Here is a 27,749-nt window from a genome sequence, read left to right as displayed (position 1 = left end):
AAATGACAGCATGAAATGAAAAGAAAAAGTATGCGTGGTGTAAGTTATTAATGAAACAAAGGTTCCGTTTCTGAGAACACCATCGGCATTGGCATTGGCATTGCAGTTCCCCCGCACTGCAGAATCAAGGAAGCATGAATTTGTCAAAGAGCCTTTCGCCATCTCCATCGTCCCCCTCCTCCCCCTCTTCCTACATTCCTCCCCACCGTACCCAGCTGCACCCTCGCATGATCTCCCTCTACTCCCCGCACCCTAATCCCAAACCCCACACCACCAAATGCCTCCTCTTCTTCTTCGCCCTCCTCTTCTTCACCGCCCCCTTCCTCTTCTACCTCTTCTCCACCGCCCTCCAAATCCACTCCTCCCCCAAATTCTCCCACGCCCGCCCCGCCTTCTTCACCCTCGCCCTCCGCGCCGGCCCCGCCGCCCTCCGCCTCTCCGTCTTCCACTTCCTCGGCCCCGCCCTCCTCGCCGCCGCCCACTCCGCCTCCGCCGCCCCCGGCTTCGCCGCCGGCCCCCAGGCCCTCCGCGGCGCCGTCGCCGAGCTCCTCGACTTCGCCAAGGGGACCGTCCCGCCGCGGGACTGGAGCAACACCATTGTGCGCCTGGCTGCCACCGAGGAGCTGGAGGGGCTCGGCGCCGAGGAGGCCGAGAAGGTTCTGGAAAGTTGCAGAGAGGTTTTGAGGGTGTCCGGGTTCTTGTTCAAGGATGAATGGGCACACGTCGTTTCGGGTTAGTTGGGGCTTGCTTCAACTTACTTAAGAAAATGAGGAATGTTAGTGTATTTAAGTGTGGAGTATTCGGTAGCTTTACAAGCTAGTTTTGTAAGATTGAGTCTACTCAATATAAGTTATTAAGAAAATGAGGAATGCTAGTGTATATGAATACTAGTACTTAAGAAAATGAGGAATGCTAGTGTATATAAATACAAGTACTTAAGAAAATGAGGAATGTTAGTGTATATAAGTGAGAAACATTGCGTATAAGCCAGTTTTGTAAAGTTGAGTCAGGTCAGAATTCCTATTGTTAAGACTCTTTCCTATTGAAAACTACAAAATGGAATGACATTCACTCAAGTTTTCTATAATAAATTTCAACTAAAAATAGAATGTCTGTTCAAAAGAATGTGTTGCTAGGATTTCTCGGGAGTAAAATATATACTAATTGTTGTTCTAAATTTGAGTGAAGAATTTTATTAAAATACAATTACACAAATGCTGAGTTTGTTGAGTTTTTTTAAAAGTCATACATAAGATCATTTCTAATTGATTGAGTGTAAAAATCTTTATAATAACAATGCATTACAATTAAACTCTATAAAGTGAAATAATATATTTATATTTTTTTTTATGTTTTTGGTTTTGACTAGGTTGTGAATGTTGATGTGATGCTTCTAGGGATGTGTTGCATAATGCAATTATAGTCTTGTAGATACTCGCTTCTTTCTATTCTTACTTTTTAAGAGATAATAATAGATAAATTAGTTCCTGAAAGTGGTGACTTGTATTGTTCTGATAGTATACACTCTTGTTATAAATTGTAGTTGCAATCAATAATCCTGCAAAAAATTTGTGAGAAAATGCAGCTACTACTGCGATTGTGATATGATTAACTAGACCTTAAAGCTGCAACATTGTGCTCTGGTAGTGGTTGAGGACAGCAATTTAGAACCATGACTACATACATGTCTCTATAAATTGATATTTGAGAGTTAGTTCGATAGGAAGTTTACCCTTCAAAGGTGTTAACTTGTAAACTATTTATCAACTCAATGGACTAGTTTGTGTAGATGTCACAGACCAAAGTAGTTTGCTTAGATTAGATGTCAGGGAACATAAGTTTCCACTTTTAGTGACCAAATTATGTTAACTCAGATTTTGAATGTTAATGTTTGCAGGAATTTGTGCTAGAATTGGTGATTCTGGTTCTCTCTTAAAATGAAATTATGGTCTTGTATAAATAGCTGTTTCATTTATGATTTTATTTAACATTAATATGTAATTTTGTCCTTGAAAGTGCACATCCATACAAATTGATCCCCGTAAATGTCAATTTGCTAATAAGTTTACTGTGTCAAGTTTTTAATTTGTAAATAATAATTGTGTAGGCGATAACTTTTAGGATTAGAGCTAGAGCAGCACAAGTTACCTCTTTCATGAACCAAGTTGTATATTAAACTCCTTTATTTATGAATCAGGAAATAAATAATGGTTTTTGGAGCTGTTCGGCTTGTAATGTAGCTGGGTGTTCCTTTTGTCTTTCACAAGCCTATCAAAATTGAAATTGTTGGTTTTCGAGATTCATTATAATTAGGATTCTGTTCCAGAAATGTACAAGACTTTGCTGCTCGGGTAAAATTTAAATTTGGCTGTGACTAGTTGGTGGTTTATGTATTAGAGCTAAGGTGAGACTGTTGATCATTGACAGTTGTGATTCTTAGGATTTCATGTTTGGAGCTGTTAGCTTTACTGTGCTCTTGGGTGTTGCATATATTAAGGTGGTTTGTAGTGTTGGAGAAGGGATTCTATGTCTCTGGAAAGTTAACTAGAAAGGTTATGAATTGTTGAAGTCTGTTTCATTTAGCTAGTATTGTATGACGTGTTTGGCATTTAACAGACTAATTTCTTCTCAGTCTCAGCCATTGAATATTGTTTAGATCTATAACAAAATTTTCTGTCATGACACGAACTGTCTAAATGAGTTGCATTTACAGTCTTTGTATGACCAAATCTAGATCCTTGCCAACAGTCTGATTTAATTGTGTTGGAAGTAATTACCAAAGCATTAGGTACATTTTATATCTATCACGTCTTTGGAAAGAGTTGACAGTGATATATTTCATTCTGCGTATATGTACATCTAAAAATAGAAAACTAGTTGATATGTGTAAACAAGAATTTTTATGAGTATATTTTATATTTCAGGTGTAGTAAAGTATGGTTTTGCACTTTCCGAGTTCCTCCTTTCTCCTTGTGCCTGTCATTTGTATTTGATTGCACTTTACTTTTCTGTCATTAAAGAAGAATGTATATATAGAAGTGAAAGTACATATGAGGAGGATAAGGAATGATTCTAAGAAGTAAAGAAATTAAATGAAAGTGTGCAAAGGTAGCCCAGATAAACACGGCTGCCACTATCAGTGAAAATTTTTCATTAAGTATCCATGAGCAGAATGCCAACAATATCTCACAAGACACAATCCTATCTAAGAAATTACATTACAGTGTCACTTATTAGTTATTACTACTGTCTCATGAAATATTTGGAAAAAAATAGTTTTACTGATTTTATACCTTTTGCTATTGATTTTGTTAGTGTGAAGTTATTCATGTCAATGATGAAATCTATAATTTAAATATAGGGGAAGAGCAAGGCATCTCTTCCTGGGTTGCTGTAAATTATGTTCTTGGAAACTTGGGACGCGAGCCTCAAGAAACAACTGGAATAGTTGAACTTGGTGGGGCTTCTTTGCAGGTTTTTTCATTCACTATATATGACTACTTCATTCATAAACAGATAAATCCCCATGCAACAATTCTTATTTCTACATAGGAACATGTATCATTGTGTAGCTTTCTTTGTACACCTGTTGTTATTTACATTTATGTGATGTATCGATATTAATTGTTTCCCCCCCCCCCCCCTCTGTAATCTTGAATATTGGCCATAAGGAAAGGATCTTACTGGCTCAGGAACAAGTGGTCATGACCAGAATATTTAACAACTTAATCATTTTATGTTAGTTTTGCTTTCAAGGTTCCTAGGTTAAGGGTGTTCAATTTTTTTCTTTAGATGATATTGGGATTGGATTATAATCACGGTACATAACTTTTTCATGATTACATTGTTATTTTGATATTTGTTTGGTCCATAATCGTTTTCTTCCGTATTAGTGGACTGCAGTGAAACTTGAAGATGTCAATAATTCTTTTACCATAATCATTTAGAAAGAAAATTACTCCTACGTAACCTTTTCTTATCCTGGTTATACTGCTTGGTTTTGTTTGAAAGTATCTAGTTACTGTTAGTGTTTAGCTAGTTACTGGTATTGTGAGAAGCTTTAGTTACTTTGAAAATCATATTTTTATAGATTTGTAGCCAATTGCCATGTGTCACAAGCAAGGTTATCAAATAACCGTTATAACCCCGTTATAACGGTATGGCGGTGCGGTTTCGAGCCTCTCCGCCATTCGCCATCCGAAAAATCACGTTTTATGGCGCCGTCCGGCCGCCACGGCCGTTTTGAGCCCTTCTGCTATGAAGGTGATGGCGGACATAATCGTTTTTGGGCCAGTTTTGGGCTTCACCTAGGCCCAATAAGCATGCCCTAATGGTTTTAGGGTTCTCACTGATGAACGCACGTAGCCACCAGCATTCGTGCAGCTCATCGAACTTCTTCAACCTGTCTCCGTCGACGCTCCTCCGCCATCGCCCACCACTCGCCGGCCACCTCTCCCACCGACGACCTGAACCGCGGTGGTTTACGACTCCGACAACCTGAACCACGACGTAGGCGTGAACAGGAAGAAGGTTGTTCGAAACCTCCTTTGATCACCGTTCACCGTCGCCCACCACCCTTTGGTCACGTTTCTGGCGGGCGACCTGAATCGTGGTGGTCTAGCGCTCCGGCGAGCAACTCCGGCGAGCAACTCCAGCGACTTAAACCTGAAAGGTTTTTTTTTTTCCTCTGCAGTTTTAATCCTCCTTCCTTTATTTTTTTATTTAGTTTTTCTGCAGTTTTTAATCTGCAACATCAATTTTTTTATTTAGTTTTTCCTCTGCAGTTTTAATCTACAACATCAATTTTTTTTTTTTTAAATTCTTCTACTAATTGTTTCAATTTAAATTTCTATTTTTTTAATTCTCTGTCTGCAGAAACTGCAACATCAATTTTTTTATTTAGTTTTTCCTCTGCAGTTTTAATCTGCAACATCAATTTTTTTTTTAATTCTTCTACTAATTGTTTCAATTTAAATTTCTATTTTTTTATTATTGTTCTTATTTTTGTTTTTAGGACAATGTCTAGAAATCCTCAAACTCAAAGTCAAACATCCTCAAACTCTGTTAAGAGGACAGATATAGGATGGAAACATTGTCATCCTACCAAAGACAATGATACAAATGAAATTATGTGCAATTATTGTAAAAAAATCATGAAAGGAGGAATTACAAGAGCAAAGCAACATCTAATGGGAAAGAAGGGAAATGTTGCACCTTGTCAAAGTGTTCCACAAGAGGTTAAAGATGAGTTATGGGCACTTGAGAAAAATAAGATGCATGGCCTTGTTATTTATTATTTTGCTGTTCTTTTTGTATATATTTATATATATATATATATATTTTTTTATTTAATTTTTTTTGGTCCGCCATGACGTCCGCCATAGGCCGCCATGACATCCGCCATAGAGTTATAAAGGATTTTTGGCCTCACCGCCATAGACCGTTATCCGCCATCGATAACCTTGGTCACAAGCTTTATATATAAATCAAGGGTCACACATTCCCACAGTTGCATTCTTGATTTCTTTTTTGTTCTATGATGCATTGTGCCTTATCTGTTTTGGAGATATCTTAGTCTCCTTTTAGCTCAACTTTCCCCTTTTTATTCTATAATACCAAAAATTTGCTTCAGTATCCAAAAAGAAATTATTCTTTTTGAACATATCTGGTCAATTTCTGAATGGATTTGAAGTTTATACTGATATTTGCAGGTTACATCAGCTAATTTTAATGCAGATTTAACTCACACTTCAAGGACTATAAGATTGTCTGGGGTTACATACAACCTTCACACGTGGAATTGGCCACAACTGGGTCAGGTACCCTTTAGCTCTTTTCTGATGTCTGAAACCATTTAAATGTTTTTCAAATTTAACTGTTTTGAACAGTACATATTTGTATATGCTAGCAAATTTGTATTGAATTAGAAGAGAAAAATCATCGCAAAATAAGTGTCATGTTAGCTTTTCAATATAGTATTAATTACCTCTTTTCCAGTTATACACCTAATAATGTTATATAGAAAGTGGTTGTTGTGTAGCATCAATTTTAACAAAGAAGATTAATTATAAGGTTAAATTTGTAAAATTGCTATTCTCTTTCTCTTAAGATAATTCCATAAGATATAGTTTAGATATACTGGTTTATCTTCTCCTGATTAATAGTTTAGTTTCCATAGTCAGATTTATCTTAATCCATAAACTTTAGGGTTGATTCTGTTACATGTCTATTTATTTGATTGTACCCATCAATTTAGAATAATAAGAAATTATTCAGATTCAAGTTGGTACCAGAGCTTTCTGGTATAGGAACCCTAATCCAGCCACCACCTAGGCATCTAGGGTTTTTCGAATTTTGTCAGCGGTTGTCAAAGTTGACGCCGCCTGTGTGTTTAGAGGTCGCCGATTGGCCTCTCTGTCGTGAGCCACCTCTAGTCAGTGTCTCACGCGCTCTCACGCACGGTTTTTGTTGGAGAGGCTCGCCGACGCGTGGGGTTCACGTGCCACCCTCCAGGCCTCCGTTTGCAATGCCGTTTGCTCTGTTGGACTTGTCGGCCCTCCCTCTTCTTGTTTTGACCCTTTTCAGGTTGTGGGTCACACTCTAGGTGGTCTCTTGGTGGTCGTTTGGTTGTTGCCTCGGAATTTTGTGGTTTTTTGGTTGCTGTCTCGGAGGCCTTTTGATTACAACTCTTGATTTGGAGGTGTTTTTGTTTCTTTTCTCCTTTTTCTCTTCATGGCAGAGATTTCCAAGTATAGCACACCTTCTAAGGAGAATCCAAAAACTGAATCTTCCAAAAGGGGGCTAGTCTCTTTTGCCTTTTTTGGATCACCTACTATCACGTCTGAAAAGTTGAATAGTAAAAATTATTTGGATTGGTCCACTACTGTTGAGGTGTGGTTTTTAGGCTAGGATCTTTATGATCATCTTACTAAGAAGGCGTTTAAGGTTGATAAAGAGGTGAGAGATGAATGGCAGCGAGTAGATTATCAACTTGTATCTCTATTGTGGCAGTCCATTGAGCCTAAATTAATGGTGCATTTTCGTCCATACAAGACATGCTATGGTATTTGGAAGAAAGCTCGAAATGTCTATGCCAATGATATTCAGAGATTGTATGTGTCTGTTCGTGGTCTGGCATCCCTTTGTATGGTTGATAATGATTTGTCATTGTATTTAAATCGTGCTCAATCCACTATTGATGAGCTCAAGCTAATGTTGGTTAGTGATGATCTTCAGCAAATGTTAAGCAAGGTTGATAATATGTTTATGTTGTTTATCCTTTATGGCCTTCACAAAGATTACGGATCTGTTCGAGATCAAATTTTGACAAATCCTGTCATTCCTATAGTGGAAGAGCTCATAGATCGATTGATTCTAGTCCCTTCACTGGAGGCAGATCCTCTCACAGAATCTGAGTCCTTTGCTTTTATCTCTAGTATAGCTGATCGTGGAGGTCGAGAAGGTGGTTGAGGTCGTGGTCGTGGTAAATGGGGTAGAGGAAACCTCCATTTTACCTACTGCTAAAGAGATGGACATACACGAAACAAGTGTTATTCCTTGCATGACTTTTTGAGCAAGACAGCTAATGTGGCTGAATCTCCGACTTCGGCTCTAGAGGGCAATCATCCAATCGCATTATCTGCCAATGATTACTATTAGTGTATAAAATCAAAACAAAAAGAGAATATTTGTTTGTTAGTTCAACTGAAGGCAGCTTAATAGGCCCTTTCCTCTGTCACTGTTGGTCACATTGGTAATTCTACAGTCTGTCTCTCTCTCTCATTTTATGTCTATTGGACCTTAGGTTTTGGACTCTGGTGCTTCTAATCACCTAAATGGTAATGTCTCCCTTTTCCCTAGCCTATCATCACCTAAAACTCCACATTATACCACTCTTGCAGAGGGGTCAGAAGTCCAAGCCACTGGTATTGACCAAATATCACCTCTCCCTTCACTATCATTAAAATTTGTTTTACTAGTTCCTGGATGTCCCTTTAATTTGATTTTATAAGTAAGTTGACTCTATTACTAAATTGTGTCATAACCTTCACTTTTGATTCTTTCTTGATACAGGACCGGAATACGAGACAGACGATTGGAGCCGGGTCTGAATCACATGGTCTCTACTAACTTTAGCCTTCTACCTCTACCATATGTGTATCTATTGAGTCTCCTGGTTTAATCCATCGTCGCTTGGGTCATCCAAGCTTGAATAAATTAAAGAAAATGGTACCTCATCTATCACGGTTGGAGTCCTTAGAGTGAGTCGTGTCAATTAGGGAAGCATGTTAGAGCTTCTTTTCTTAATGGTATTAATAGTCGAGCTATGTCTACTTTTGATGTTATTCATTATGTTCCCTCTCTTTTAGGGCATAGGTATTACGTCACCTTTATTGATGATTTTTCTAGATGTACTCGGATATTTTTAATGAAAAATCGTTCTGAGTTATTCAATATTTTTCAAAGTTTCTATTCGGAAATCAAAACTCAATTTGATAAAGTAATTTGGATTTTACGAAGTGACAATGCTAAAAAATATTTTTCAAATTGCTTCAAATCATTTATGGCTTCCCATGGCATTCTACAACAATCTAGTTGTTCTCATATACCTCAACAAAATGGTGTAGCTGAGCGAAAACATAGACATATTGTGGACATTGCTTGTACTCTTTTATTGAATGCCAATGCACCCCCAAAGTTGTGGGGCGATGCTGTCCTCATTGTAGGGTATTTAATAAATCGAATGTCATCATCTGTCTTGAATGATCAAGTACCTCATTCCCTATTATACCCATTGAATCTCCTTTACTTTGTTCATCCTTGTGTCTTTGGTTGTACTTTTTTTGTCCATGATCTTTTCTCAATATGTGCTAAGTTGTTTGCTCGGGCTATCAAATGTGTGTTCATAAGATATTCTCGTGTCCATAAGAGTTACCGTTGTTACTCTCTTGCTACGCATCGGTTTTACACCAGTGCAGATGTCACTTTCTTTGAAGATACACCATATTTCATTATTACAAATGTCTCTCCTGTTGACTCAAATCTCCTTTCTCAGGTATTGCTTATTCCTCATTTTGATCCTGGTGTGCCTCCTACACTTGCTACGTTAGAGGCACCAAGATTCCTCCCACACTACCAGGGTCTGCCGTCCTCTACACCGATTTGGGATAACCTATGAGCATCGGTCACATGCTGTTGTTCCTCCCAGTGCTTCTACAATTGAGCCATGTGATCCTGCCCCCTGCTCCGATCTCCTCCTACTCCGACCCCACCTACCTCAGTTGACTTGCCCATTGCTCTTCGTAAAGGTAGCCGTTCTACTTGAATCCTCATCTTATTTATAACTTTCTTTCATATCATCGTTTGTCTCCTACCTATTATGCTTTTGTCTCTGCTATTTTCTCTATTACCATTTCCAAGACAGTGCAGAAGGCCTTAACCCATCTAGGATGGTGACAAGTAATGATTGATGAGATGATAGCTTTAGACTCCAACCACACTTGGGTACTTGTTCCACCTCCGATTGGAAAATTTATTGTTGGTTGTCGGTGGGTATTTAATGTTAAAGTGGGTCCTGATGGACAGGTGGATAGATTGAAAGCTCGTCTTGTGGCTAAGGGATACACATAAGTATATAGTTTGGATTACAGTGACACTTTCTCTCCAGTTGCGAAGATGGCCTCAGTTTGTCTCTTAGCCATGGCTGCTATGAGGCATTGGCCTTTGTTTCAATTAGACATCAAAAATGCCTTCATACATAGTGATTTGGAGGATGAGATTTATATGGAGTAACCTCCTGAGTTTGTTGCTCAAGGGGGGTCTGGTCTTGTGTGTAAATTATAGAAGTCCTTGTATGGCCTCAAACAATCACCTCGCACTTGGTTTGGTCGGTTTAGTAAAGTTATACAGGAATTTGGAATGATCCACTACAAGGCAGACCACTCTGTCTTCTTTAGACGCTTATCGACACATAGATTTGTCTATCTTATTGTATGTAGATGATATTGTGATTAGAGGTGATGATCAGGAGGGCATCAAGGCTCTAAAGAAACACTTATTTAAACACTTTCAAACTAAGGATTTAGGTCCCCTACATTATTTCCTTGGGATTGAGGTTGCTTAGTCAAAGTTTGATATTGCTATTTCTTAGAGAAAATATGCCCTTGATATTCTAGAGGAGACCAAACTTACAGATTGTAAGCCAGTTGACACTCCCATGGATCCCAATGTGAAGCTTACGCCTAATCAGGGGGAGCCTTATCTTGACTGAGGGAGATATCGGAGTTTAGTGGGAAAATTGAATTATCTCACCATGACCAAACCTAATATATCCTTTCCTGTTAGTGTTGTAAGTCAGTTTCTTAACTCTCCCTATGAGAGTCATTGACATGCAGTTGTTCGAATTCTTAGATACATCAAAAGATCACCAGGCAAAGGACTTGTTTACAATGATAAAGGACATACAAACATTGTTGGATATTCAGATGTAGATTGGGTAGGTGATGCAAGTGATAGACAATCAACATCAGGCTATTGTGTCTTAATGGGTGGTAATCTTGTCTCATGGAAGAGTAAAAAGCAAAGTGTTGTTGCACAAGTACAGAAACAGAATACTGTGCTATGGCTCTCACCACATGTGAGCTCCTGTGGCTAAAATTCTTAATTCAAGAGTTGCAGTTTTCCAAGGTTGGTCATATGGAACTAGTTTGTGATAACCAATTAGCTTTATACCTCTCTTCTAATCCAGATTTTCATGAGAGAACAAAGCATATAGAAGTTGACTGCCATTTCATCAGAGAAAAGATCCTCTCCAGTATCATCAAGACCTCCTCAGTTTGCTCCAAGGATCAACTTGCCGATATCTTTACTAAATCTTTACGAGGTCCTAGGATAACATATATATGTAACAAGCTAGATACATGATATATATGCTCCAGCTTGAGGGGGAGTGTTAAGATAATTTTATAAGATATAGTTTAGATATACTAGTTTATCTTCTCTTGATTAATAGTTTAGTTTCCTTAGTCAGATTTATCTTAATCCCTAAACTTTAGGGATTGATTCTGTTACATGTCTATTTATTTGATTGTACCCATCAATTTAGAATAATAAGAAATTATTTAGATTCAAGTCTTTCATCTGTTTATTAACTTATGTTTATTTGTGGAAAATAACCTAGGACGACACTTATTATGAGACGGAGGATTGCCTTAGTAATGCTAGTGAAATTAAGTTTATAATTTATGTACTTTTTGGAATGGTACAAGTATATGCACTGTCAATAGTCATGTGTCCTCTAGCTCATTTTCCAATTTATGAAATCATTTATATGTTTTTCAAATTTCAATGTTTTCAGCATTGCATATTATGATGATTTCAAATACAAATTTATATAATTTTCGTTTACCTTACATATGCTAATTTCATGATTTATGTACTTTTTGGAAAAGTCAAGTATATGCATTGGTGTGAAATTATGAAACTAATTTGAATAGGGGCTGACATTTTTTAATTATTAATCGAGATCATGTAGTGCATTATAAGGTTCATAACCATAAATGTAAAACAACTAAAAATTTATGTTCTAATAATAAATCATTATTTAATCATTTTACATAAAATATAAATAGAATTCAAAAGGTATATTACTCTACAATATGCTCAGATTGAGTGTTTTAGCTATTCTAGAACACTGCTACAAAGACAGATGTGGAAAGTGAAAATAAAGCAGTTTCCCCATAACGGGTGCACCAGGCAATAGAAGTTTTATTTGGCATGATTCCAACGAGTCTAGCCATGATGCCAGGCAGCCTTTCTTGATTCTTATACCCAAGTTAACCACTGTCGCCACCGGCCCGAAACGGGGCTTTCGGCATTCGCGAAGGATGGTTGGACTCGTTATTTGTTTTAAAAATGTGGATTGCTAGAATGACTTATTCTCAAACTGAGACCTCGTCAAACGAGCAATTTTATTAAAAGGCTCACTAATCCATATTAATCCCAAGCGGGACCCTCCATGGATTAGTGGTTTTCGCAAAAGGAGGGTTCGTGGAGTCGCCACCAATGTTTTACTCAAAACATTGGAAAAAGGGATAAGGCAATTGATTTAAAAATCAACTTTGGCCATTACAACCAGAGTCGGGTAAGGGAGTCGGTTACGCGTGGGGAAGGTGTTAGCACCCCACGGCGCCCCTTTCGGGTTCCCTATGACAGATTATTTTTTAAAATAATAGTATAAAATTACTAAATTACCCCTATTTATTCTAAGCAATTATAAATTGACTATCTACATGATGACAGTTTAAATATGCACACAGAAAGCAGTAAAAGGAAGGATTGAAAGGAAACCTCTTGAAGCGTGCTTTTATATATTGCAAAGAACTGGGAAGCGTTTTGGCGTTCCCTCGCTCTACAAGCCCGCTCCTCGCTCTCCTAGAACAAAATTTTAACTAAGGGAATCAAAAAGATTTCCCCTCGACTAGGTTCGATCCTCAAGCAAAATGGCTCGGGGCTCAAGAACTTCGTCGGATCAACTCTCCGAGTGATTTCTAGGGCAGAACACTGCTCAAAAACCCCAGAATACTCAAGGAGATGGTTGAAACTATCCCAAAAAGTGTGGAATGACGTCCAATTGACGTCATATTTATAGGGAATAGGCGCAATACGGCCTACAGGGGCAATACGGCCGTATTGAAATTTTTGAACTTCAATACGGTCGTATTGAAGTTCAATACGGCCGTATTGAAATTCAGAAATTTCAATGCGCCCGTATTGAGTTCGCTGCGGGTGTATTGAAGTGTCAATACGGGCGTATTGACTTCAGTACGGCCGTATTGAAGTTTCAGAAACTTCAATACGCCGTATTGAGTTCACTACGGCCGTATTGAAGCTTTAATACGGCCGTATTAAGTTCAGTACGGCCGTATTGGGCTTCATTCCCTCCACTTCCTTATTTTTGAGCTATTCTAAGACCTCTAGACCTACAGAGAACCCTCCTAGGGCCTTCCAGGAGTCCTTCTGGCTGATCTTCCTTCAGTCTTCGAGAGTCTTCAAGCTTTATTTCCGACCCGGACAATTTTAGGGGTCTACAGCTGCCCCCCCTTTACTTAGTCGGACGGCCTTTTGGTGTATCGGCTGACAAGTAAAGGAGTTGACCCAATTGTCCGGGTGTTGCGCCGACCTTCTGACTTGTAGCGTCTTCCGGTGGAAAAATGTTGAGTAGCCTCTCCAGGTGGGTGCATACCTCGGCGCTTCTGACATCCTCGGTAGCTGAGTTTACCCTCTCCAGGGTCAACTTCACTCGACGCTCGAGCCGGAAGTTGGACATCAACGTGCCTCTGATGACGCTGATGGTTGAGTACCGTCTCTCCAGACCTAGCCTCACTCGACGCCCGAGCCGGAAGCTAGACACCAGTGTGTTAACATCACCCTGATGATTGAGTACCGCCTCTCCAGGCTTAGCTTCACTCTTTGTTCGAGCCGGAAGCTAAGCATCCTTGTGACGACGGTGGCAGTGTGAGTTTTGCCTCTCCAGGCCTAGTCTCGCTCTTTGTTCGAGCCGGAAACTAAGCACCTTTGTGACGACGGTGAGCAGTGTGAGTTTTGCCTCTCCAGGCCTTGCTTTGCTTGTTGCCCAAGCTGGAAGCTGTAAGTACCGTCTCTCCAGGCTTAGCTTCACTCTTTGTTTGAGCCGGAAGCTAAGTACCTTTGTGACAACGGTAAGCGGTGAGTACCCCCCTTTCCAGAGATAGCTTCGCTCATTGCCCGAGCCGGAAGCTGCATACCTCCGTGTTTGTGACGACGGGGTAGCGTGAATATCTCCTTTCCAGGGATTTGGTGATGATTTTGTCTCCACAGTCCGCGATGCTGCTTCGACGGTTGTTTTTTGATTTTGTGCCACTAGGGGCTGGATAACGCAGGGATCCGTCTAGGGGATGTGCAGTTATTCATAGGTACTTGTGTCCCAACTTTCCATTGCGTAGTTGGTGCCCACTGGGGAATTTCTGATTCCTTTGGGGTGCAGACACAAAGATGCTCTTTCTGATGTGAGCGGTGCCTTATGATTGGCTGACGTCCTTTCGACGTTGGTGGAGTATCCCGGTCATCCTTGTTCGGGTGTCTCTTTTGGTTTTCTGATTTTGCTGCCTCTGTGTAGGCTGTTATCCACTGGGGGATTTTGTCGTTGATTTTGATTAGCCTCTTCTGTTAGGCATATCAGCTTGACGTTCAATGATTGGCTGAGAGCCAGATTCCATTTGGGGAATGATTATTGATCTTTTTATGATTTTTCCTTTTGAAAGAGTGCCTCTGAGTAGGCGAATTATCTTGATGTTTGATGATTGGCTGAATGCCGAATTCCTCTTGGGAAATGGTTATTGATCTTTTTGATTTTTTCTCTTTTTGAAGGGGTGCCTCTTGAGTAGGCGACTGGGGATTTGAAGTTTAGTGTTCGGCTGAGTGCCAAATTCCGCTTGGGGAATGGTTATTGATGTTTTTTTTGATTTTTCTCCTTTTGCAGGGATGCCTCTGAGTAGGCGACTGGGGAATGTGGGATCTTATGTATCCCAGAGTATTATTTAGGAAGCCTCTGCAGGCTTAGCCTCACTCAGCGCTTGAGTCAGAGAGCTATCTTCCACTGAGGAAGTTTTAAGTCCTTTGGCCCGTGAGCTTGAGTTGAGGTTTCTCTGGGGAGTATTATTTCTGCGAGCCTCTCCAGGCTCAGTTATTCTGCATACTGTGGAGGATGTGGAGTATTATTTTGGTAAGCCTCTCCAGGCTTAGTTATTCGGTTCAAACTGTTTGTTGGATTTTCTGTATCCTTGCCTTTTTTCATTTTCGGCTTTTTCTGTATTTTGCCTTTTCTTCTGATTTGGCTTTTTCTGTATTTTGCCTTTTTTATGTTTTTTGTCATTTTTTGGCTTTTTTCTGTATTTTTGCCTTTTCTGTTGTTTTTCGGCTTTTTCTGTACAGAAATGTCTCAGTTATTATGAGAGAGTATTATTTCGGCGAGCCTCTCCAGGCTCAATTATTTTGAAAGAGTATTATTTCGGCGAGCCTCTCCAGGCTCAATTATTTTGAGGGAGTATTATTTCGGCGAGCCTCTCCAGGCTCAATTATTCTGAAAGAGTATTATTTCGGCGAGCCTCTCCAGGCTCAGTTATTCTGAGAGTATTCTTTCGGCAAGCCTCTCCAGGCTCAGTTATTTTGTGGGAGTATTGTTTCGGCAAGCCTCTCCAGGCTCAGTTATTCTGAGAGTATTCTTTCGGCAAGCCTCTCCAGGCTCAGTTATTCTGAGAGTATTCTTTCGGCAAGCCTCTCCAGGCTCAGTTATTCTGTATGACGCTGTTGATTTTCTGAATCTTTGCATTTTGTTTGCTGCTGTCATACACAAGCAATTTTTCTATTTTTTCTATTTTATGTAGTTGCCTCATGACGAGGTCTTTGAAAATTTCTTTATGGCCAATACGGCCGCATCCATTTCAGTACGCCCGTATTGAGTTGAAATTTTGTTCATAACCCTGATTTTAGTACGGGTGTACTGAACATGGTACAGGCGCATTGTTTTTTCTGAAATTTATATTATTTATTTTTTTTGTTTTTTTTCAATAAACAGAGAATAAGTGATCTTCCAGTACACCTATCATCTGTATGCATGTATGCAGTATGATGCACCTAATTCTATTTGATTCTTTTTTTTTTTTTTAAAAGAATTAACCGATGCGTTTTTGTGTTTGGATTTTGCCATTCCTCCAGACGGACTGTGCGCTGCCGACTTCTGTAACCGAGGAATGATGCGTATTATATTTGAGATTTGGTGTCATCAACCAAATGATCCTTCCCTTTCTTTAGAAGATGTGTCAACCCTCCTATTGACCACTATATCTCCATGTTTCCACTAGATTATTCAAAAATCGTTGGGACAAGAGAGAAAAGAAGGAAAGGATATATTTTCAAAAGTTTGTGTTTTAGAGGGGATTATTTTATTTTTGAAAAATGGATTTTGTAAGAATGGCTGGCCATTGGTAGGCTTATTGTGTTTAGGCTTGTTTGATTAAACACTTATGAAGTTAAACACATCTTTGTTATTAATGATTGTGCTTTGACAACTTGGATAGCTTTTCTTGAGCCCCTTGTTGAATTCATTTGATGGTACCATCATGGATTTATTTTTCTTTTTTGACGGCCCTAACTTTTGCCTAAAACACCCATTTGTGATGTCTTAGCGGGCTTTTGTTTTTGTTCATTATTTTGTAACCCTAATTTTTGCCTAGGTCACCCTTTTGTGGGATTCCTAGCGGGTCTTTTGCTCTTATTTTTGTGCAGCCCTCTTTTTGGGTTTCCTGCCGAGCTTTTTGTTTTTTTTTTTAGGATTTTTGTCCTGAATGGATTTCTTTTATCCATGACGGCACTTATTGCGGCCAAGAAAAGGTGCTCCAAGTTGTCGTGCACACTTACACACAAAATGATGTGGGTTTATTGATTATTAAGACGATTTTAACCTCACTTATGTTCATTCAAACAGGGTTAAATAATGCGGTCTAGAAGTTTATTGCAAGCAAGAAAAGAAGCAATAAAGAATTAATAAAGAATGATTTTATTATAATCATAATGGAAACATGTGCCCTATCGAGGCTCGGGGGTCGGGCTGTCCCCGAGGAGTGATCTCTAATAGTCACTGAATTTACACATCCCTATTAGAAGGAGAAAAACATTTTGACGACGACGACCGGCCTTGACGCTTGTGAACCGGCCTTCCTAAAGATCTGGCTTAAAGAACGTCGAGAAGGATCTTGGTTTCTCTTCGTCCTTTGATCTTTATAAGGGTTGTATCCTAACCCTTGTTTCCCCGGATTATCCTTGATAATGGGTAGCTCCGGGATTCCTTGGGAGTCCTTGCCTAATCCTTGTCCTGGCAAGTATCCGTTCTTTGTGAGCATATGAGCTACCTTCTTCATTTCTCGGGGAAACGTTTCGACATTGGCGATTTCCAATGCTTGGAAGGCGGTTTCTAAAGCTTCCTCCGCTGCATCCACGTAAGGTATGGTGGATGGCTAACTGATGAGTATATCATCTTCAGCTTGTACAGTCACCAGCTTGTCACCCACAATGAATTTGACTTTCTGGTGGAGCGTAGAAGGTACAGCTTTCGCATCATGAATCCAAGGTCGGCCGAGGAGACAGCTGTATGCGGGAGTAATGTCCATCACTTGGAATTCGACATTAAAGATAGTGGGTCCAATTTGGATTGGAAGATTGATCTCTCCCACCACTTCTCTTTTAGAACCATCGAAGGCTCGAACGATCATGTTGCTCGGTCGCATTTGGACTCCCTTGATTGCCAATTGCTTGAGCGTTCTTTTTGGCATCACATTCAAGGAAGATCCATTATCTACTAAGACTTTAGCGATGTGATACTCCTTGCACTTTATAGAGATGTGCAAGGGCTTGTTGTGGTTTGATCCCTCGGCGGGGATTTCTTCATCGATGAAGGTGAGGTGATCATTAGCCTTGATGTGACTAACAATCCCCTCAAACTCGTCTTTGGGAGATAGTGTGCGACACATATGCCTCGTTCAAGACTTTCGACAGAGCTTGCCGATGCGGTTCGGAACTTAGGATCAACGACAACAGCGTAATCTTTGCTGGCGTCCTATGAAGTTGATCCACGATGGAATACTCGCTCTGTCGGATAAACTTTAACAGCTCATCAGTCTCCTCCTCGGATTCTTTATTTTCCTCGGTTTTATCCTTTTCTTTTTTTTCTTTATTCTTGGGGGCTTTATCATGAAGATCATCGGGAGTGTAGATCCTGCCACTCCTAGTCATGCCCCCAAGTCCAGCGATGTTGGAGATATCGCTGTCGGCAGAAGAGTGGATGTCGTATATCCACGGCACAGCCTTATTTGATTCGTAGGGGAAAGGTCTTGGAGCGGTGATCCTTAATGGTGTCGGACCTTCCCCTTTATTCGTCTTGATTACCAACAACGGAGTTGATGTGCGCTTGCTTGGCGCGGTTGTTGGCTTACACTTGATGACGAACGGCGTGCGATCCATTCTTTGAACATACGCATCGATTATTTCTTTCTTTTTATTAATGTTTTATTAATGAATTACTAGGAGGGATGTATGAAATGAATGACTCCTAGATCCCTCCATGATCTATATGCATGATATGAGATGATGATGTTGAATATGCATGCATTGTGTTTATTGAACTAAGCATTATCATGTTTTCGGGATGTCCCTAAGATGATGCATGATATTGCTTGGTTTTGGGTAAATATCATTTTTCTTTTGGATATTTAATTTGTATCTTTTTTGTATTTTTTTGGGTGAAAAGGGAAACTACCTATATGAATGCAATGAAGGTAGATGTTAACACCATGCAATGGAAGATCTTTATTCCTATTTATTTTTATTTTAAAAGAATAGGAATGTTGTATGTTTAAAGAAATGCAATGTATGCTCAAACAATTTCACATAAACAATGCACAAATAATTCACTCATCCACGAACAGTCACGAGCGAATCACGAGGTAGGGGTATCCTGCAGAAATGGTGCATATTCAAGGTAGGTTCTAACTGTTCTCACCAGTCCAAGGCCCCCAAGGTGCCCCCATTATAGGGACCCAATTCCTCTCATCGTAGGTCGATGGAAAGCTCCAACGCACCGTCGGACTCAAGTTCATGGTTATCACCTTGAGTGATGTTTTCCGACAACGGTCTACGGGCACCTATAGACCCATTCGACAACCGGCCGTACTAACATCCACTCCCTATGGTTAATCACTCATGCCCCCGGGTATAGAGGGAACTGTTGTGTGCAAAGGTTTGTGTGCAATTTTTATTTCAAACAATTGCGGAAATTTAAACAAACAACAGTTATTTAAAGCCAAATATATAAAGCATGTTATCATACAAGCAAGGGGTAATGAAGTAATTTTAACTATTATTTATTAAAAATAATCTGTCACTAAATGGGACTGACTCTCGAGGCTTCCCCAGTGGAGTCGCCATCTATCGCCACCGGCCCGAAACGGGGCTTTCGGCATTCGCGAAGGATGGTTGGACTCGTTATTTGTTTTAAAAATGTGGATTGCTAGAATGACTTATTCTCAAACTGAGACCTCGTCAAACGAGCAATTTTATTAAAAGGCTCACTAATCCATATTAATCCCAAGCGGGACCCTCCATGGATTAGTGGTTTTCGCAAAAGGAGGGTTCGTGGAGTCGCCACCAATGTTTTACTCAAAACATTGGAAAAAGGGATAAGGCAATTGATTTAAAAATCAACTTTGGCCATTACAACCAGAGTCGGGTAAGGGAGTCGGTTACGCGTGGGGAAGGTGTTAGCACCCCACGGCGCCCCTTTCGGGTTCCCTATGACAGATTATTTTTTAAAATAATAGTATAAAATTACTAAATTACCCCTATTTATTCTAAGCAATTATAAATTGACTATCTACATGATGACAGTTTAAATATGCACACAGAAAGCAGTAAAAGGAAGGATTGAAAGGAAACCTCTTGAAGCGTGCTTTTATATATTGCAAAGAACTGGGAAGCGTTTTGGCGTTCCCTCGCTCTACAAGCCCGCTCCTCGCTCTCCTAGAACAAAATTTTAACTAAGGGAATCAAAAAGATTTCCCCTCGACTAGGTTCGATCCTCAAGCAAAATGGCTCGGGGCTCAAGAACTTCGTCGGATCAACTCTCCGAGTGATTTCTAGGGCAGAACACTGCTCAAAAACCCCAGAATACTCAAGGAGAGGGTTGAAACTATCCCAAAAAGTGTGGAATGACGTCCAATTGACGTCATATTTATAGGGAATAGGCGCAATACGGCCTACAGGGGCAATACGGCCGTATTGAAATTTTTGAACTTCAATACGGTCGTATTGAAGTTCAATACGGCCGTATTGAAATTCAGAAATTTCAATGCGCCCGTATTGAGTTCGCTGCGGGTGTATTGAAGTGTCAATACGGGCGTATTGACTTCAGTACGGCCGTATTGAAGTTTCAGAAACTTCAATACGCCGTATTGAGTTCACTACGGCCGTATTGAAGCTTTAATACGGCCGTATTAAGTTCAGTACGGCCGTATTGGGCTTCATTCCCTCCACTTCCTTATTTTTGAGCTATTCTAAGACCTCTAGACCTACAGAGAACCCTCCTAGGGCCTTCCAGGAGTCCTTCTGGCTGATCTTCCTTCAGTCTTCGAGAGTCTTCAAGCTTTATTTCCGACCCGGACAATTTTAGGGGTCTACAACCACCATTCACTTTCAATTTGAATTTTGAATTTTATGAATATTTTCTTGAATATTATACTCATTATCTAAGATACACATGGTCATGCAGTGTTAGGAACTCAAATGGAAATCAAAAAGTGAAATGGGAGCACAGATCTTATTACTTTGGATGAATTAAAACTGAACATATATGGAGAAGAACTCTCCTACAAGGGTTTCCTCCCTTAAAATGGAGCAATGCTTTGTTATTCTCAACTACTAGTCAATACTCTATCAGTTACAACAAATTCTACTATTTAACCATATAAATGGCAATCTACAAATAATTTTACAGAACTAAGTACTGGGTCCTTTCTCTTATTGGTTCCCTTTTTCGTATGAAAATAAACCTTCTAAACTGTCTCTTGGTGAGGCCTAATTGCAGTTTTTGGAGTTTACCCTTCTAACCTTATCTTTTATGGATTTATTTTATTTTGAAAGATGCTTTAAGGCTTGTTGTCCATGTTTTCTATTGTTACAACTATTTGTTTCAATCAAATTGTTTGGTGAAGTTATATATGCCATATTCTGTTGTAACTAAAATCTAAAATTCTTGTACAGGACGTGGTATGGAAATCATTAGAGGAGCAGCTGAAATATAGAGAGTTGAAGCTTTGTAAGTATTGAGATACTGGTTTTATTTGTTAATAAATATTTTTCTTGAGCAGTAAGAACTAACATGAGAAAATATATTGTTTCCTCTTTAACTCTAAGACTTGTAATGACTCAACAAGCCACTACATTGAGTACTCCTATCCTCTATCATATAACTTGATTTATATTTTATACTAAGCTAATCACATATTAGCATACTAGTATATACATAGACACAATATAACCAAATCAAGGGACCTATATACATACAATCATCCAAAAAAAAAATCCCCGATACAACCAAGCAGCACAAAGGTTTCCCCGTTGGGTTACAAAATTCCCAAAACATGTACAAAACATAAGCGAAACTAAACTCCTATGTCGGTTGATGACTATACACCTTCAAAAAACATCTTTAAAGTCAATACCATCAAAAGCCTTCGCACAACCACCAGCTGCTCCCAAACACCTACTCCTGCTCTATTCCCATATCAAAGACATGATCATTGTAGTCAAACACACAAAATAAGGTAAGCTCGAGATAAAAGGATTCATCACTTCAAGAACAACAATGATATATAAGCATCATCACACATGAAAATATTTCTTTTTACATCGACAATAGTCCACACATCACATTGAAATCAAAACACAACTCAACATTAGGTTACACCAACAATCAACTATCTCAAAGAATTCACCAATACGACAATGTAAATGCATTATCCTGAACACAACCACATCAACATTATGCGTTGTCACACATACAACTCTATGGAGATCTGCTAAAAATGAGCAGCTTATTCAACTCCACTCTACTGGACCATCCTCGCATTGCCTCTTAGACTTTGTTGATATAAACTAGGAAGACTCTTAGTCAGGAATAACTAAGCTTGGATATAAGCCTACCAATGCATCAGGTAGTAGGACCTTTGCAAAATATGGAATTAGCACACCCTTAAATCCTCCAAATCCAACGCACCCTTCCTACACTAGGTTGGGGGTTCCCTAGGCAATCCACAACTTACTACCTACTAAACTAGGTTGGGATTTTCCTTGGCAATCCATCAACCCATTGTATCCCTTTAAGCACAAGCATGAAGCAACTCACTTCATATTGTTTTCTCAAATCAAAGCACTAGGTTAGGATTCCCCCTACAATCCACAACTTACATGCCCAATCAACTGGGATGGGATTCTCCTTGGCAATCCATCAACCCATCATAGCCCTTTAAATACTGGTATGAAATGACTCTTTTCATACTGTTTTCTCAAATCCGATTTAAAGGAGATGATTTTAGTCTAATAACAATGAGATCCACTTAAGAAGGCAACTCTTCATTGAAGGGAGTTTTATCAAAGAGCTCCAAGCTCTACAACAGGGATCCACAACATGGTATCCCACAACTTAAACGGTTTTCAACAAAATGCTTCTAATAGCCAACTTTTCTCCTTTAAACCATCTTTAAAAACATAAAACTAACTATTGCTACAATCAACATCAACACCACAATCAATTATGAAGGCATTTCCTCCCATCATTCAACATCATTATCATTCATGTAAACAACCAACATCTACTTCCTTCATTCACATCATTAATTCAATTATGTATAATTAAAAGAAATAGAAACACAAATGCATGCAAGACTTTGGCTAAGTGAGCAAGTTTTGGCTGAGCCAAATACTCAAATAGGAGAGCTGGGTGAGCAAGATAGTTCTGGTTGAGCTCCATGGTTTTTATATAGATGATGATGATGAGTTCAGTTTGCTATTCAATTGATATGCTGGTTTCTAGCATTTAATTGTGCATATAGAATAAACTTTAATTAGAATAAAGTTGGTGTTCATTGGATAATTATATTTTGTTTAGGATGTGTAAGTTCTAAAGAAAAATACCATTATGCTTAGTTTATTATACTCTAGTGATTACTGATAGTTTTTGTTTGTTGATTTTTCAGCTTCAAAATTTAGCGAAAGTAATATAATTAATCCTTGCATTCCTAGAGGGTATGATCATCCTTGGATCTCTAATTCAAGTTATGTAAATCACTCAATCTTCCAACCAGCTGGAAATTTCTCAACATGCAAATCTGAAGCTCTATCATTGTTAAAGAGAGCAGAAGGTTACATAATCTTTTGATATTTTACTGATTTAGCATAAATTTGATCATGTTTTCTCCTCTTTTTTTCTTCTTTTAAATGTTTTTTAACATGACCCTCTGCTTTGTGAATTAATTGAGCCTTGTATTGTTAGATGAATGTTGATACTTTTTTTGCTAGTAGATTCTTCCTTAAAGGAGTGCTAGCAATGAACTCTAACACACTCAACAAACACCCTTTTATTGGTTAAAATTTATTAAAAACTTCAAAATCAAGGGAGAGTATCATTATTAAGTAGTGAGACCCACAAAAAATTGTGATTTTCAATAAATTTCAAACCAATAGTAGTGTGTTGGAGAGTGTGTTGCTGACATTTCTTTTCTTCCATATGTTAATAGTTTTCAATTCTGGTCCAGTTTTGAGGAAGACACTTGGTTAAGAACTTAACAAGGCCTGCAAACTGTCCTATTCATGACCATATGTATTATGAGTAATATCTAGTTTGGGTAAAGGGCAATGCAAATATTCTTATATAATTACATTTTTACTTGTGCTTTTGTGACAGTGTCATATATAAAGCTAGATGATAGATAGTTTAGACTGGCTGTGCTGAAGAATCTTTTGTTGAACCATCGGTATGTCCACAATGTATGTTTATGACTTGCTTTAGGGGTTTTGGAAAAGGAAAAGAAACATCTTGGGAAGAACTGCGATGCTTATTGCGCCAAGTAATTTAGCATCGATGGTCAACTCAAATTGCTGAAACATTAAAGTATAGTTATCTAGCATTTTAAGTATAGACAGTCTTTCTGGCTTGTGGTAAGCTGCATTTTAATTTATCCAACTCTGCAAAGCCTGTTATTTGGCATTTTTCTTTTACTGTTTTTTCCTTTTGCCTTCTGTGAACTAGGAAGGTGTTTTATTCTCTTATTTACATGACATTTATTTTAAATATATTCACAAATGGTGTTTGCTCTTTATACAGATAGAGATAAATGCTTGCATCCACCATGTAAAATCACTTCATCCTTTTATGAGTTATTAGGCGAACAAGTTTCTTCAGAAAGCTTCTTGTTTACTTCTGAGGTTCGTAACCAGTGACAGTACTTTGGCTTTATATGGTCTATTTTAGTACTACTACTATTATTTTATAATTATTATTATCTCTTAAGTTAGGATTGTAGAAGTGGATGGTTAGCTGTTCCGTGCCCCTTTTTTTCTAAAGTAAAGCTATATTAAAAGTTTAAAACACAAAAGGCTGTTGTCCTTTGTTACAGATTGTACTCAATATACTATCATTTTTTCAGATTTGGTCAAACATTTTTATATAATCTGTCTGACTGTTTAACCTAGCCAAAAGATACATTATCTACCCTGTTCAAAAAGGATTTGGTCAAAAAGCAGAATGCAGTAGCTACCCATCTTCAAGTTGGACAATAAGGATTGGAGAAGGGAAATTTCTCACTGATCAAAAGGTGGAATGTATTAGCTAGTAGCTGGATCCCTGGGAACCACAAGAATCTGTAATTAGAAAATGTTATTCAAACTCGGCACTTTTTGAGATTTAGACTACCGTTGCTAGATGCAACCATTCATTCATCTTGTCAAATTTGAACCTATTTAAGATTTCAGTCTTGTTAATATAAACAAAAACCACAATAACCAAGATTGTACATGTGATTTGATTTACACTGCTTCACCACACACATGCAGGCTGAAGCACTTGAGATGTTTGGGGCTTAAGCTAATATAACAAGATTGTTTTTTTTTTTTTCCTCTAGGGTTGTCTTTTGCTTGTTTAAATTAGAAGTTTCTTGGGCAGATAAAATGTGGTATGAAAAGGCATTTTTGCATCAAGTTTTTATGCTTGTGTTTTCTTTGTTCGTCTTTTTTTTAAGGAAAAAGGAAACACCACCTTTTTTTTTTTTTTTACAATTTTTTTAGTACAGCGAGATACACAAATATAAAGGAAAAAGAAAGATAAAGACTATTATGACTGGTTATTAGAACTCAGTCAAACAGCACTTATTAGGCTTCTGGGGATTCTGAATTGATGTCAGCTTAAGTTGCTTCTTGTTGGAACACAAGAGAAACCCCCTTTACCTTGTTTTTCTTCTTCAAGAGGTTTATAACATGTTATGTTCTTGTGTGAACATTCTGATCAATGGAGTTCACATACTCCAAAATTGCAATGTATGTGTGTCGATTGCATATCTGACATTCATGTGCATGATTTTCCTAGATACATATCCAGAGAGTATCCTCTATCTCTTAACTGGCAGAAAATTCTGGATACAGTGCCATAATGATACGTCTTACCTTAGATATGGAGTAACCATGTAAAAGGACATCTTAATTTTTTTAATTAAAGCAACTGTGTCAATATCCCCCAACGTTTCTTCCCTCCTCTTTTACATGTTGCTATTGCCTTGCATGACACTTGTAACATGTTTATAGTAGAAATGATGTATTCTGATTTGGGTGAGGAAAAGATATGTATCCAAGCTTTTTTTATAATAATCACAAGTATCTCTGTATATTGTGATCATCTACTAATATGGTTAATGGTAATGTATATATCACTGTAATTGTTGCATTGTACTGATGTCATATTTAGTATGGGGGCTTCATAGGTTCTAGGTAAGGGATTTATGTAAGTGGTATTTCTAGACATTAGTATGAAATTTATGTCTAATATTTGAAAATGGAGTACTGTGCATACCAAACGTTGCTTCTTACCCATATCCTTGTTTTGCATTGGCACCACTCTTTTCATTGTTTAATGGGGAAAAATATAAAAGCTTCATCTCTGACCATATTTATGCCTTATTTAATCTGTCAGATTCTTAGGATGGCTCCTAGGACTTCTTTGTTTGAATTGGAGGCAGAAGGCCGACATTACTGTGAAGATCATTGGGATGCTCTCAAAGATCAGCATAATGAAATTGATTATCTGGATTTATTGCAGTATTGTTTCTCTTCTGCATATATGTTGGCACTATTGCATGATGTTCTTGGGATTTCTATGGAAGAGAAAAGGTATTGCTTTCGTATAAGAAAAATTATATGAAACTGACTGAGACCATGGACAGTGTTAATGTGACTAACCTCTAAAGCCAAGATAAATAAATAAAAAAGTTTAAGGATGTTAGTGCATTGTTACAATTACAAATATAAGAAAAATTATATGAAAAATCGAGTTAATGGACTTGGACGTGTATATGTTTTGATATTTCATTGTCTTTCTTTCATTTATTTTATTGTTTGGAATTTTTTAAACTAGAAGTAGGGTTTCCCTTCTGTTTTCAGTTTTTTCTTCTGTTTTTTACACAAGCGCATGCTAGGTTGTTAGTATATTAATTTGTAGCTGTGAATTAAATGAAATGAAAAGAAAACTGACCACTATACAATTGAAAAAATATAATGATCTTTCCACGTGTAGTGTAAGTAATCTGTTATCATAAATACTTTCTTCCTTGTGTTTAGTAGATAAGCCAAGCTGTATTTTGAAGTCATTATTGAATTTGCTTCCACTGTTTGATACTCGGTAATCTTTTGATTTACCTCCTCAATCCTTCATGGAGCGAAACAAGTATTGAGCTAATACTTATCTGCAGGGTTGGATTTGGGAACCAGAAGATTAACAGTCATGTTGATTGGACGCTTGGATCTTTCATAATTGAAACAATGGCAGAACCCCTTGAATCCGAACATATAAATACAGGGATGATTGTTGGGACTGAATCAGTCACGTATTTTTCATTATTTGCATTTGTTTTCTTAATCATTCTTGCTGCATTTTTTGTAATGCAATGGAGAAAGCCACAACTGAAGACGGTATATGACCTTGAGAAGGGACGCTATATTGTTACGCGTCTACCCAGGTGATACTGTTACCTCCTGCCTATAATTTGTTCATTCAATTTTCCCCATTTGTGAAGAACATTCAAGCAGATGTGCCTCCCATGTTCATCCAAAATATCTCAAAGTGAAAGTCTAAGCTCCAGAGAAACGTTGATGTTTACTCAGCAGATTACAGTAATATAAGCAAAATATTCTACGAATAGAAGGGACCATTCTCTGGAAAATGTGGAGCTAGCTTATTGATTTTTGGCTGTTTCATGATTGTAATTTTTTCTCCTCCTTTATGGTTTTGTCTTCCAGATGTTGGAGACGGAAGGTGAAAGAGAAGCCTTAAAATCTGCAGATTATATATGTAATCAAAGGGGAAGTTGTAGTTAGATGGTTATGATCAATTTGATAGTTAATTATATTTTATCTAGTGTATATGTCGCACCGTGTCCTATTAATTTTATTATTATTATTATTATCATTTCATGGAATTATATTTATTTTTCTCTCAAATTCTGGAATTTGGATTCACTCCAGCAATTTTCTCTCTCCAGCCTCTTTCCTGCAATATTAATAGCCATGAGATATATTCAATAGCTCAAATTTAATCTTATAATTAATGTAACTTCTTAAGTGATTAAATTTGAGCCATTAGATATATCTAATGACTATTAATGTTACAGGAGAGAGGCTGGAGAGAGAAAATTGCAGGAGAGGATCCAGTCAGCAAATTCTGTCTTTGGGCTCTTGCAATGTTTTCCTGCAGGGGCAAGAGGACATAAATACTACCATTGTAAAATATGTAGTTGGAAAGCACTTAAATACTGCCATGGAAAATGTGTAGCTCGTAAACATTTTTATTGGTTCAATAAAATACTCATACCCTAATTTGATGATTATTTTTATTGATGCAA

The 27,749-nt window shown here is 38.2% G+C and overlaps 1 protein-coding gene across 3 annotated transcripts; it reads left to right on the top strand.

The window, feature by feature from the left end:
- The first annotated feature begins 43 nt into the window (after positions 1-43).
- Positions 44-27,321, top strand: LOC109817023 (putative apyrase 6). Of its 3 annotated transcripts, none has more exons than XM_083060686.1 (8): positions 44-732; positions 3,362-3,457; positions 5,737-5,819; positions 20,848-20,902; positions 22,842-23,006; positions 23,969-24,069; positions 25,826-26,022; positions 26,601-27,321. In XM_083060686.1, exons 1-8 carry the CDS (start codon positions 135-137, stop codon positions 26,869-26,871), a joined length of 1,566 nt encoding a protein of 521 aa, XP_082916812.1. In that variant the 5' UTR covers positions 44-134; the 3' UTR covers positions 26,872-27,321. The 3 variants fall into 3 exon arrangements, with proteins under 3 accessions (XP_082916812.1, XP_082916815.1, XP_082916809.1); XM_083060683.1 differs by having other exon boundaries at positions 45-732; positions 3,362-3,474; positions 5,712-5,819; XM_083060689.1 differs by lacking the exon at positions 5,737-5,819 and having other exon boundaries at positions 3,362-3,474.
- Positions 27,322-27,749: the final 428 nt, after the last annotated feature.

The sequence above is a fragment of the Cajanus cajan genome, chromosome 1, assembly GCF_000230855.2.
Source record: "Cajanus cajan strain Asha chromosome 1, NIPB_CcT2T_4, whole genome shotgun sequence".
NCBI lineage: Eukaryota > Viridiplantae > Streptophyta > Magnoliopsida > Fabales > Fabaceae > Cajanus > Cajanus cajan.
The sequence above is the reverse complement of the archived record's forward strand: the minus strand, read 5'-3'. Positions and strand labels throughout refer to the sequence as shown.

Bases quoted from the DNA above. Each gene is read 5' to 3' on its own strand.
- LOC109817023 (XM_083060683.1), top strand. From the start codon at position 135: ATGAATTTGTCAAAGAGCCTTTCGCCATCTCCATCGTCCCCCTCCTCC. The intron at 23,007-23,968 runs GTTACATAATCT...CTCTTTATACAG, and splicing joins ATTGTTAAAGAGAGCAGAAG to ATAGAGATAAATGCTTGCAT. The intron at 24,070-25,825 runs GTTCGTAACCAG...TTAATCTGTCAG, and splicing joins GCTTCTTGTTTACTTCTGAG to ATTCTTAGGATGGCTCCTAG.